The 13897-nt window shown below is 38.2% G+C and overlaps 1 protein-coding gene across 4 annotated transcripts in view; it reads left to right on the top strand.

Moving 5' to 3' along the window:
• The window catches only part of PROSER1 (proline and serine rich 1), a 28956-nt gene extending 15564 nt beyond the window's left edge, over positions 1 to 13392 (top strand). For 2 of the 4 annotated variants that reach the window (XM_005585705.4, XM_074021886.1), the window contains 5 exons: positions 130 to 180; positions 5681 to 5725; positions 9080 to 10850; positions 11307 to 11457; positions 12044 to 13392. In XM_005585705.4, coding sequence (XP_005585762.2) covers positions 130 to 180; positions 5681 to 5725; positions 9080 to 10850; positions 11307 to 11457; positions 12044 to 12166 — 2141 coding nt within the window. In that variant the 3' untranslated portion in view covers positions 12167 to 13392. Of the gene's footprint in view, positions 1 to 129; positions 226 to 5680; positions 5726 to 9079; positions 10851 to 11306; positions 11458 to 12043 lie in introns of all 4 variants that reach the window. The other 2 variants (XM_005585704.4, XM_015439195.3) reach the window with 1 other exon arrangement.
• The last annotated feature ends 505 nt before the right edge of the window (positions 13393 to 13897 follow it).

Here is a 13897-nt window from a genome sequence, read left to right as displayed (position 1 = left end):
CAACTCTATTAAATAGGAGTTTTTATAATGCATAGCTGCATTAATATAGTTTGAACTCCTAGTCACAGAACAATATTAGTCACAGAACAGTGCTAACTTATATTTATTTCTGTTTTGTTTTTATTTTAGGTGCTTATAACCATGCAGGTCTGGTACCATTAGCCAGTGTCATAGCTCCAGGTACGCCCCCTCCACCTCCATATACTCCTAATCCTGTAGGAACAGGTAAAGTCATGTTATTTGGGAGTGTTTAAGTAACTTATTCGTACACAAATGTATACTTGGAAGGGACAGTTGTTTGGCATGACGTAATATTCTGACAGAGGGAACATAAGCTCAGGAGTCTGAAGGATCTGGAAGTGAATCCTTGGTAATATTGGATAGTTTTCGTAGTCTTGATGGACTTCACTTTCTCTATTTGTAGTATAGGATAACATTTTAATAGCATTTATTCAGTAACATATTTAATGAATATTAGATGATCCTATCATGTGCTGTGTGCTGTGGATACAGAGGTGCACAAAGAGTCATGTTTGCAAAGAGTCTAGTGAAAAAATACAGATGAGGAAAGAGAAGGCCATTTCAATATATTCCACATTATTGGTTCTGAATTGCACATTTTTTATAGTTTAATTTCTCTGAAATTAGAATGTGATTTATAGCAAGTGGCATCTTAGATTCAAAGAGAGAAGTTGGCATGATCAGTGCTGTGATAGGGTTAGAATGCTATAGAAGCTCATAGGAGAGGCATCCAAACCAGCCCCACTAAGGTAAATGTGAGCTGCTTGCTTAATATACTGCTAAAGGTTGTTGACCCAATAATGAAGCTGCCATTTAATTGAATTAAGTTGAGGAGGAAACGGGTAAAAACAGACTGATAATCAAATATGAGGAATGACAAAGCAACAATGAGGTGGTTTCTCTGTAGTCAGGAACTACCTGGGGCACTTTAAAAATATATCCTTAGTTCCCCACTTGTAGAGATTCTATTCAGTGTGTTGTGGTGGGGTTGCCTGGTATTTTTATTTTTTATTTTTAATGATCTGGTGCTTCTTTAAGCAAGTTTGGGAAATGCTAGAATTTGTGCACAGAGAACCCAGAAGAGATCAAAGTATCAACTTTTTTTTAAGGATCTTTATTAAGTGCTAGATTGAAGAGAGCTGGAGGACTTTCTGCCTCCAAACTTTTATTAAGAATCTTTGGACACTAGGGTAGGCACCTTTCTGACTCTGCAAAGGAATTGTCAGAAACTGAAATTGATGGATGAATATGTATGGAGTTGACAGCGAGGTAGCAAAGAGTACTCTGCGCAAAGGCAGTGTGTCACATGCAGATTAGAAGGGTAATTACTTGGGGAGGGGGTGAATTGGGCACCCCGTGCCTGGCAGAGATAGGGCAGGAGCTGGAATTCAGCCCGCTGTAGCCTAAGTTCCACTGCCAGTTGGCATGATTGTCTCCCCATTCACTTTGCTAATGACATAAAGACTCCATTTGAGTGGCCTTGGGCCACCTATGTAAACACCAGCTAGTTATGGGAAAAAGAACTGTTTCTCATGAGTGGTAAAACTTTGACATGCTATGGAGAAGTATCATTGACTTAATGAATGCCACCATTTGGGTAAATTACTCCTACCATGGAGAGGAAGGGGTCATAAAAAACCAGTGAGAAAGGACTGAGAAAGGACTAAAACACTCCAACACTTGCCAGGCCAACCTTTTTCTTTGGGTGTTTTGGTGGTATGGGATATGAAGAATAAATGGTTTCCCGTATGTTGTCAAACTATTCTCCAAAAACCCTATACCAGTTTATACCTGTCCATAAGAGTATGTGAGAATACAGTTTCTTCACACCCTTTCAACATGGAAGATTTTCAGTTTTTTAACTTTGCCAATCTGGTAGACTAATTTAGCTTACATTTTTGTTTGTGTTTTTTAACAAAAAATTAATTTTTATTTATATCAGTTGTTGTTTTACTCATGAGTTTGTATCTTGCTTAGGAAATTCTTCCTTACCCCAACAATATGAAAATATCATGTATATTCTCTAATTAGTTTTATAGTGATCCTTTTAAATGTATAGCTTTTAGTTCGACCACCCTTCATATTTTTATATGTGTGTGGGGTAGGAATAGAGCTTAATTATCTTCTTGTCCTTCCTAGAGACTTTTATAGTCGCTCGATAGTATATAATTATTTTTTTCTTTACTAGCCAGGAGTGCATTCTGTTGAGTACACTGATGAAAGTTGCAAAACATTTTTTCCAAAATTTATCATTTTAGTTCTTGCCCTTTCTTGTGGTGGTACCTTTTGCCCTTAGAGTTTTGAGTTTTACACTTTTGCCTAGACAAAAACAGGCTGTGAAAGCAAAGCTCCAACCAAGTTGCGTTGGTTAAGATCTTCTTATCCCAAGTAGTTCAGATATTCTAGCTCCTAGAAGATACCTACTCCATCTGGAACTTCATTTCATATAGAGGATGAAATAGAAGTTCATCTTAATTTTCCCCAAATGGTGGCCAGTTGTGCCAGCACCGTTGATTAATCTGTCTTCCCCACTAATTTGAAATACCACATTTATCTTAAGTTTCATACACACATAGATATGAGTTCTTTATTAAAATTCCACTGTAGTTTATTTTATGATTATATCATACTAATTTTACTAGCAGATCTGTAGTGTGTTCTAATGTTTCATAAGGCAGGCTCCCCCTTCTTTTTGTATTTTTCTTATCATTAGAAATCTTGCATCTTAACCTTAAAGATCATTTTCTGCAACTTAAAACAACTCTGTGTGTGTGTGTGTGTGTGTGTGTGTGTGTGTGTGTGTGTGTGTACAGAGAAAGAGAGAGATACAGTGATTTCAGAAGAACTGGCATTTTTATGATAGTAAGTCTTACCTTTCAGTTATGTGTGTATATCTTTATATCATGTCAAGCTGGTAGTGTTTTCTTCCCCAGGGTTTATTTTATTCCTTTCAAGAGGATATTGTAGTTTCCTACATGCAGGTTCTATGCCTTAAATTTGTCTATAGAATTTAGAGATATTTTTGGTTACAATTATAAATAGAATGTTTAATTTCTAGGTGCTTATTACTAATTACCCTCTCTAGTTTTTTTTTCTTTTGTCTCTTGAGTTTATAAAATAAATATATAAAATAAACTTGTTTATAAAATAAATTATAAAATAATATCAGCTGAGTTATAGTCTTACTATAAAATATTTCTTTGTTTCCTAGGCCTTATTGAGTGATAATATTGTCCTTATTTTTATTTTTACTTCATAAAAAATATTTTGCCTGTACCTTTATTTTAAACTTTTTTCCCCTATGATTTTATTTGGTAGATTGGCTTGGTTTGTAAATTATATATAGCTGAATTTTTATTTTTAAGCCTGTTAGACTTTTAATAGGAATTTGTAATGATAATAAATATTACACGTTTGTTCTTATTTCTTCTATTTTTATTTTCATTATTCTTTTATTCCAGTTTTGTTTTTCTTACCTTTGCTAAATTGTATTCGTCAAATTGCCATTTTTTTTTTAACAAGTGTTTTCTCCTTGACCCCACCTAAACTTAGAAATTTTCTTTAATATTGCCAGCTATTACCTTCTTATTCTTAATGGTTGTCAGTATACACAAACTTAAAACTGTTCTGTATATCATTTTACTTCCATATTCTTTTTGTTTTTGTTTTGTTTTGTTTTTTTGAGATGGAGTTTCGCTCTTGTTGCCCAGGCTGGAGTGCAGTGGCACAATCTTGGCTCACCACAATCTCCGCCTCCCAGGTTCAAGCAATTCTCCTGCCTCAGCCTCCTGAGTAGCTGGGATTACAGGCATGTGCCACCATGCCTGGCTAATTTTGTGTGTGTGTGTGTTTGTGTGTGTGTGTAGAGACGGGGTTTCTCCACGTTGGTCAGGCTGGTCTTGAACTCCTGACCTCAGGTGATCTGCCCACCTTAGCCTCCCAAAGTTCTGGGATTACAGGCATGAGCCACCACGCCCAGCCTCTCCTTTCTAAAATCAATTTGTGTGTTTTGTTGGGATACTAGACATTTTTGCTTCTGATACCTAATTTCTTTAAAATTGCTTTTGATCATGACTTGTTACTGTTTCTTCTGTTTGTTTTATTCCTTGTCTTGATATGCCTGTTCTAATTTTCTTTTGGTAGAAAATGACGTTAAGAAATTTTTTCAGAAAGGACACATGTATAGAGTTGGGGATGGAAAATTCAATTCCAGATAATTTTCTTTATTGGGAACTTGGTCTCTTTCTGTAAGCTTACAAAGAATTTTTTTAATCTTTGGATTTCAGAAATTTTACCAGTATGTTTAGGTGTGTATCTTGTCATTAATCTTTTCTGGCACTCTGTAAGTTCTTTTGATGTGAAAACTCAAGTCTTTAAAGCTTAGGAAAATTTTGTTTTTATTCCTTTAATTGTTGCATTTGCCTTGCTCTTTTCCCCCTCCTCCTGCTACTCTTATTTTACATTTTCTGTATTTGCCTTCTAAGCCTATTACCTATTCATTTATGACATCTTTTCCATTAAAATTTTTTTTTTGGCATTCTAAGTGATATTTGTTTCTTATTTCCAACCATTATTTAACTTTTAGTCATTTTATTTCTAATCTTTATTATTCTTTCCATTTATTAATTTGGAATCAGATTTTTATATGTAAAAGGCTTCTCTGCTAATTTCCCAGTAGTTGTGTGTGTGTGTGTGTGTGTGTGTGTGTGTGTGTGTGTGTGTGTCAGGTTTTAAAGTCCTTTTTCTTTCATTAAATCTCCATTGTTCTGGTGGTTATTTGTTGTCAGCTCAGTCAAGCTCATCAATTCCTTAAACAAGCTGTGGTTTTACTTTGCTCATTATACCAGGACATGGAGGTTTCCTATACACTGTATGCCTGTCACAATATTGGTTTCTTGGGCAGTTTTTGTCAAGCCAGAAGATGGTACATTTTTCTCCCTTTGTATCCTTGGCTAATGGGCTGTTTGGATAGATCCTTTCCCTTGAGGGGTGTGCTTTAGGTTGTCAGTCTCACAGGCTTCAAGTCAGCCTCAACTAGGCTAGTTCCCCATGGCAGTTCCTAATATAGGGCCTTTCCCAGAGCTGAGTACAGCAAATGGGCAGGACAGTTTCTTTCTGTTGGCTTGGGCAATCCACAGTGAATGGCAGCGAATTCTACACTCATTCATCCAGCTGCCACCTTTCCCTTCTCAGCCTTCCCACTCCTGTAGGCACTGGTACTCAGAGGATCTGTCTGTCAGCTCAGCCAATGATAGTGGTCCTCGCTGCACTACAGCTGCAGGGTACACTTTCTCCTGGGTGGCACCCTTAGGCCAGCGTCTTTCCAGAAAGTGTTCTTGAACACTGAGTGTATATGTAAAATTAACAGTGTGTATTTAAAACCTGACAAGCTCAGGTGGAGGTGCTAGGGGAGAAAAGAGCAGTTGCTCAGCTGGTAATCCTCTTACTCTTCAGATAGAGTAGTAAAGTATTAGTAGTAATAATAGTAGAGTTACCACTATTTTTATTTCCTTTCTTTTTCCATATGTATACATTTTTTTCCTAACACGGTATACATATATTTATATCCTGTGTTTTTCTTTGTATCCAAATATCTGTTTATTATGGTGGCAACTATTTGATTAAAGTTTAAAATGAACTTTTATTTATTTTTATATAGAGAATGAAGACCTTTCCAATCAGTCAAAACCTATACAGAATCAAAGTAAGTACCAAATTTGATCCAGAGATAACAGATATCTGTCATGATTTGCTCTGTTATTCACTGAGAATAATTTGAGTATATTTGGAATTGTTACGTTTTAGGGAAAGTTTCTGGTTAAAGAATATAATTCATACTTGTTAAAAGTGGTTTACTAGTGTTACATATTATATATATAACATGAAATGCATGTATTAACTGGACTTAAAATTAATCTTAGGACTTGTATACAATTTGCAAAACTTGCAGTGTAATGTAAGTACTACGTAGCATTGCATTCACATTCACTTTACATTCTGTGATACTGGAAACCTCATTTGTTTTTTGATATAAACACATGGGATGATAAAAATCCTTTTTGACAAATGCTAGTTGGATGCTACTTTTAGAGTTCATTATTTCAGTAAGTATTATTAAGCATATCTTAATATAGAAAAGAACAAGGGGCACCAAAGCAGAAAATGGAATTGAAAAGTGAAAATGAAGGGTGTCCTACCTAGTGCCTCCAGATGGCAGCAATGCTGCCGTGTATTTTTCCCCCAGGTTAGGATCCGTGTGGTCAGGCAGGAGAGACTTTCTTGTATGAGACAAAAACTGACATCAGTTCTTGTGCAGCAAAGGATCACAATAGCCTGACCGTTGTAGTACATAGTCAGGAGTCTCAGTGGGAGAATTCCATTCCCTGAGAACAGTGCCTAGCAGGTGCTTCTCAGCTGGTGGTTTCTAAAGGAGGTCGCAGAGTGGGGTGTAAAGAACACTAAGTGAAACGTCAGGACATCCAGTTTCTTATCCTGCCTCTGCCACCACCTAGTTTTGGTGGTGGCCTTGAACAGGAAATTTAACTCCCGTGAAAAGGAGATTGAGGAAACTTCAGCTGTTGTGTTCAACTTTATTATTTTATGTTCAATTGTTTTTGAAGGGAGTAATCAGGTTAGTTGTTGTAAGTACCATTGGCAGGAATAGCATATTTTGTTTTCCTATGTTGTATGATGTTAGCATGATTAAGATTTTATTTTTTCCTTTTGGAACTGTATTAAGAAACAGAAATTGGCGCTGTGGCTCATGCCTGTAATCCCAGCACTTTGGGAGGCCGAGGTGGGTGGATCACGAGGTCAGGAGATCGAGACGATGCTGGCTAACACGGTGAAACCCCGTCTCTACTAAAAATACAAAAAATTAGCCAGGTGTGGTGGCGGGCTCCCATAGTCCCAGCTACTTGGGAGGCTGAGGCAGGAGAATGGCGTGAACCTGGGAGGCGGAGCTTGCAGTAAGCCGAGATCGCGCCACTGCTCTCCGGCCTGGGTGAACAGAGCGAGACGCTGTCTCAAAAAAAAAAAAAAAAAAAAAGAAAGAAACTAAGACAAACTAGTATAGCAGGTAAAGATGTGGGTCTGAAAGACCCAGGCTCAAGTCTTGTCAAGTCTTGGCTCCACCATGTAGTATCTGCATGATCTTTTATCCGGTTGCTTAGTCATAGCAAGCCTCAGATTGCCCATCTATAAAATGAGGGTGTTAGTTTCTATCTCAGAGAGTTATTGTGAGGACAAGTGAAATGATAGGCCTAACTTAGCACAGGGCTTGACAGATCGTGTTTTATGGTTAATAACCAAATTAGATGATTGGAAAGTGCTGTTTATTATGGTATGTGGTTGGGATTTTTAAAATTTTTGTTCGTTACATTTTTACCTGCAAGTGCTATGATTAATAATGCATAGCTTTTGCTTTATTAAATAAAAAGATATCCAACAGAGGCTGCTATAAAGAATACTCTAGGATAGCTTGGTTTTACCTTCAGATTTGTCATTAGCTACATGGTCTTCAGCATATAGTTTAATAAATAAGATAGTGAATTCTCAAATGGTACCCAACACCTACAGACTTAAATACCTTTTTGGTACATTTTTTACAAACATTAAGATTAGGATTATTTTCCTTATGCTTCTAGTTCTTAGAAATTAAGTACAAAAAAGGTACAAATCCATTTTTATAGGTACTGTAAGTTTAAAATGATAGCTAGTCTTATTTTATTGCAACCAAATCACTGCTTACAACCATTAATATGGTGAAGACTTAAGAACTTTGGAGTTTCAGTTTATATACTTAAATATGACTGTCAATTTTCCAATCATATTTTTTTTCTAAGACAACTACAAAATTTGTTCAGCCCAATGTGACGCCCCTTGGCCTTCACGTAGTGCAAATGAATTATGTGTGTGTCGTTTACTTCCATTTTCTTCCTAATGTCCCTTCCCATCTATGAGTAGCATAGTGTACTCATTGACCATGTCAGCTTGCTTATGTCAAAAGAATCTTAATTATACATAAATTTTAAAATGTGTTAATCCGTGAAAATATTTCTCAGTTGGTTATCACTGCAACAGGAACATTCTCTGTTTACAACTGAAACAGAATTTGATGTGGGTACAGTATCAGATGATGGTTGTCTTCAGGACATTAGCTACCTAAGTCATGGTTTCCTTTGACACCAAGATTATCACAGGTGGGGATAGCCATTGAATACATTCAGAGGGGAGCCCACATCATCCCCCAAAATGCTTATTATTTTAGAGTTTATCAGAATAAAAATACTAGAGCAAACTAGAAATAGTGTTGGGAATAGTCCTTGAGTGGGTTTGGGAACTGTAGTTTGGGGGAATTATGATATATCCAGCTCAGCAGACACTCATTAAGTATGCAGGTGCTGTATTCTGTGCTAGGTAATAGGACTATAAAGATGAATTAGACATAGCTTTTGCCCCTAAAGGAGTTGCCAGGTAAAGGTTGGGGTTTAATGTAGTGCAGAGTGGTCAGTATGAGCAACTGTTTGGGGGTTGGGCGGGACAACTGTACAGATTAACAATCTGGAATATTCAACTCACAGAATGGCAACAGACAGCACTGGAGAGATGGGCATGAATCCTGGAAAGCCTTGTATGGCCCTGCAAGGGAAGCCATGTTCTGAAAGCTCCTATGAGGGGGACTGACTTGTGGTTATTATTCTAGATAAGTAGATTGAATTAGAGGTAAAGTCAGTGCAGCAGCACTAATCACAATGAAAAGAAATGCTTTAATTTTTAAAAAGTGGAAAAATATGAAAGGACACTTTGTAAGCTTCTCAAAACTTCCTGTGATTTGGAGAGCTATTTTGAGCAGAGTCTAGACAACAACTGAATCTGGTTCCAGAGTAAAGATCTGAGAAATGGAACCCAGCAATTTAGACATTACAAGAGCCTATTATACCTGTCATTTTTTATTTGGTATTTGTTAAATATTACAAAGATGGTTATGCTTTTTAATTTAAAATTTGACGTTTCAGCATGATGATACATTATTGCCTTTTTTCCCCTTTCCATATAGCATTTTCCACCCCAGCAAGTCAACTCTTTTCTCCTCATGGTTCTAATCCTTCAACACCTGCTGCAACTCCTGTTCCTACTGCATCCCCAGTCAAGGCAATCAATCATCCATCAGCATCAGCAGCTGCCACCGTTTCTGGAATGAACCTGCCGAATACTGTCCTTCCTGTGTTCCCAGGGCAGGTCTCCTCAGCCGTTCACACACCTCAGCCATCAACGCCAAACCCAACAGTTATCAGAACCCCTTCATTGCCTACTGCACCTGTTACATCCATCCACAGTACAACCACCACTCCTGTTCCTTCCATTTTTTCTGGCCTAGTGTCACTGCCAGGTCCTTCTGCCACTCCTACCCCAGGACCTACACCACGGTCCACTCTTGGTTCCAGTGAAACATTTGCTTCTACTTCTGCCCCTTTCACTAGCCTCCCCTTTTCCATCAGCTCTACTGCTGCTTCTACCAGCAACCCAAATTCTGCTTCATTGTCATCAGTTTTTGCAGGGCTCCCTTTGCCCTTACCACCAACATCCCAAGGCCTATCCAACCCAACTCCTGTCATTGCTGGTGGCTCTACTCCCAGCGTTGCCGGTCCACTTGGTGTGAACAGTCCTCTTCTGTCTGCGTTAAAAGGCTTTCTGACATCCAGTGATACCAGTTTAATCAGCTCCTCTGCTTTATCCTCTGCTGTCACAAGTGGGCTGGCTTCACTGTCTTCTCTTACTCTTCAGAACTCTGACTCTTCTGCTTCAGCCCCTAGTAAGTGCTATGCCCCATCGGCCATCCCTCCCCCACAGAGGACTTCCACTCCAGGGTTGGCCCTGTTCCCAGGCCTGCCGTCTCCTGTGGCTAACTCTACTTCCACTCCCCTGACTTTGCCTGTACAGTCTCCTTTAGCCACTGTTGCATCAGCTTCCACATCAGCGCCAGTTAGCTGTGGCTCCTCAGCCCCCCTTTTGCATGGCCCCCACCCAGGTACCTCAGATCTGCATATTTCATCTACCCCTGCTGTAACAACTCTTCCTGTTATGATCAAAACTGAGCCCACGAGTCCTACTCCCTCGGCCTTCAAAGGCCCATCTCATTCTGGGAATCCCTCTCATGGCACTTTAGGTTTGTCAGGGACATTGGGCCGTGCATATACTTCAACATCCGTGCCCATCAGTTTATCTACTTGCCTTAATCCTGCATTGTCAGGTCTCTCCAGCTTGAGTACTCATTTAAATGGTTCAAATACCCTTTCCTCTATTTCCCTTCCACCACATGGTTCCTCCACTCCCATCGCACCAGTATTCACTGCTCTTCCTCCTTTTACTTCTTTGACCAACAATTTTCCTTTAACTGGCAACCCATCTCTTAATCCATCAGTATCTCTCCCAGGGTCATTAATAGCCACCTCATCTACTGCTGCCACCTCCACATCTCTCCCTCATCCCAGCTCAACGGCAGCTGTTCTCTCAGGGCTTTCTGCTTCCGCACCAGTCTCAGCAGCGCCTTTCCCCCTCAACCTGTCTACTGCTGTTCCCTCACTTTTCTCAGTTACTCAAGGACCTCTGTCATCTTCAAATCCCTCCTACCCAGGCTTTTCTGTCTCTAATACCCCAAGCGTTACCCCTGCTCTTCCCTCATTCCCGGGGCTGCAGGCACCATCTACGGTCGCAGCTGTCACACCACTACCTGTGGCTGCCACAGTCCCATCCCCGGCTCCAGTCCTCCCAGGATTCGCCTCAGCATTCAGTTCCAATTTCAACTCCGCTCTTGTTGCACAAGCCGGGTATGTGGATAGTTTGGAAATAGGATAAAATTATTCTTCACCTAACTTGTAGTTCACATTTCATTTCAAGTCATCCAAATGAATGTCAAAATCTAAACGACGTTTTCCTGGGCAGAAACTTTAGCACTCAAAAAAATGTTTTATGAGCCACGTTAAGATAAATATATAAAATATTAATGCCTGTTGACATAGTTTTGGGATTTGTATTTGGTAGTTTTATTAGACAGCAGAAAGGATTATATGCAAAACAGACTTACTGAATTTTGAATAATATACTTCACAGAAAGTAAGTTTCATATCGGTGAATGGCTGATTTTTATGGTCCTTCCAACAGAGGAATAAATTATAATGTTTTTGTTTTGTTTTTAACATTTTAAGATTGTATTTGACAAATATGGAAGCAGTAGCTTTTATGTCTTGTCTGCAGTTAACTTGTTTTTCTGTCAATTGTTTTAGTTTATCATCTGGACTTCAAGCTGCAGGCAGTTCTGTTTTTCCAGGCCTTTTGTCCCTCCCGGGTATCCCTGGGTTTTCTCAGAATCCTTCACAATCATCCTTGCAAGAATTACAGCATAATGCGGCCGCACAGTCAGCATTGTTACAGCAGGTAAGCAGCAATGGCTGGCGTAAATAAAATGGTAACATGTATAACTAACTTCTGTAGTGAGAATGTTGCAGTATCATTTGCGATATCCCAACATCGGCCAAAAAATGGCTCTTAGGGGAATGCATGGAGATTTGATAATTAGTTCTCCCCAAATTTGCAAATTATGCTTGTCTTCTTTCAGGAGAGTTACAAAGGTGGTAGGATATAGACATCTGTATGAATTGTTTTTCCTTTCTGCTTATAGATTTTACTTGATAAAATTTAAGAATCTATTCATGACAGTTAAATGTTAACTTGTCTTCTATAATTTAAGCTAAATAATTGACCATTAAGCACATTATCTGTAGAAAACCTATTGACTTTTGAGAGAATATTAAATATTTTAATGGTGATTCTATGCATCTCCTTCACCTGAAGAAATTTGAACATTTTCTTAAAAATTTTAGGTGACTGAGCAGACTTCATTGTGCCTCAGAGTTTTGTCTGTCTTTCCTATTCTGAATATCTCTGTGTGGCATGGGTAGAAGCAAGCGTAGGCTTGAGTGAACTTGGCACTCTGCTAAATCACATGCTCTTCTTCCATCAGGTCCATTCAGCTTCGGCTCTGGAAAGCTATCCAGCTCAGCCTGATGGGTTTCCTAGTTATCCTTCGGCGCCAGGAACACCATTTTCTTTGCAACCAAGCCTGTCCCAAAGTGGGTGGCAGTGAATACTTTTAACTTTTATTCTCCTTCAGAGAAACATCAGAATTGCCTAAGAACTGCAGTGAACAATCTGACAAATGTGAAGCTGGCCAAAAGTCAGAAAATGAGAATGAGGATAATCCTGGAGAAATTATGACAACAATTTGAAAATTGTGGTTGCATTTTAAAAAATGGTTTTAAGTATGAACACTCCCCTATGTAAATATGCTGACAATAAATTGTATGGAGAATGGTATTTAAAAAGTGTTTGGAGACTTTTCACCTGTCCTATAAAATTTTGGATTGTGTATGTGATCTACATAGAAAAAGTATTAAAGAGTAGATTGAACTCTTTATAGCCGAATACAGCCTTAAATATGCTTGTATAGCATCCACTGGCAGAAGTAATAGTTGTGCCTCAGACTTAGGGGTTGCATGTGGCCCTGGGGGAGTTACTACCCTTGGTATGCATGAGCGGTTCCTATTAGCATCAGTGGGAACTCAGTACTCTATCTGTATCCACAAAAGGGAACTTGAGACCCACAGTTATTCTTAATTTCTGATATTAACAACCATACATACTGCTGAATTTAACTCAATATATTCAGGTAAGTGGAAGTGGTGCTTAATGTAGTCTTCAGAATGACTTTCAGGTGTTTTCAACTAAAAGTATATATCCAGAACTACATCCTTATCAGAAATACAAGTAAGACTTAGGATAATTTGCCTTCAAAACAGTTCTCCTAATCTCAGCAGTATCCAATGAGTGAAGAACACTTGACTGACTCTTGGGCCACCTCTATTACTTACTGCACTATGGAAGCTCCTGGTGAATGTTTACAATTATGGGATGTAGTATTTCTACTTGTACTTTAAGTCAAATGCTTATATGAAATATGTGACAACAAATAGAGAAGACTGGCTCTGTTAGTAATTATGCAGCAGTATGTACTCTAAGGATTGTGGTAGTATAACGAGCGAATGTCATTAATTTTGGAGTAATAACTGCCACATGTGGGGAGTAGGGGAGTAAGGAGAGTGAATTCCAAACCTGTGATTAAAAGTGTAAACTATAGACTCTACTGTAGTACATTTCAGGATCTAGAAGTTTTACTTTTATAAAGATGGTGTCTGGAAGATGTTGCTAATGTATTTTACTTCAACATAGGGAACAAACTTTTTAAGTATATTAATAAACCTGTATGGTTAGTTTTTAACAATTTTTTAAAATAAACTTTATGGATATGACAAATATTCTGTGTTTTGCTAAGTGCTTGGATAGGCTTTCTAATTTTGTATACGTGCTAGAATTAATATATTGAACATTTTTATCCAAATTTAGTTTAACTCAGTTTATACTACTGATTGCTCATTCGTTTAAATGATATCCTAATGTAAACGTCATAACCAACACATGAACAGACTGATTTATGTCTTTAAACACACAATGTAAGCTATAGTTTAATCTGATAACGGTTGCTAGAAGTTGCCATTTGTTTTTCTTAAATCTCTACCCATAAAACTTTTTTAAAGATTATATTGTGTTTTTTTATGTGTTGACCATTCATTCAGAAAATATTGAATGAGTAGTCTTGATACAATATGATGCCACTACAAGGTGTATTTCTGCTATCCTATGAGTCCCTTGAGAAGAGGAGCTATATCCTGTTCATCTTATAGATCCCTGGCCTCACACATAATTGGTCATTCAAAGGTGTATTTAAAGTGAATGTTTTTAGAATCCTCGCACTATTTCC

This window comes from Macaca fascicularis, chromosome 17, assembly GCF_037993035.2.
Source record: "Macaca fascicularis isolate 582-1 chromosome 17, T2T-MFA8v1.1".
NCBI classification, from domain to species: domain Eukaryota; kingdom Metazoa; phylum Chordata; class Mammalia; order Primates; family Cercopithecidae; genus Macaca; species Macaca fascicularis.
Note: the sequence above shows the minus strand (reverse complement) of the source record. Positions and strands in the feature narration are given on the sequence as shown.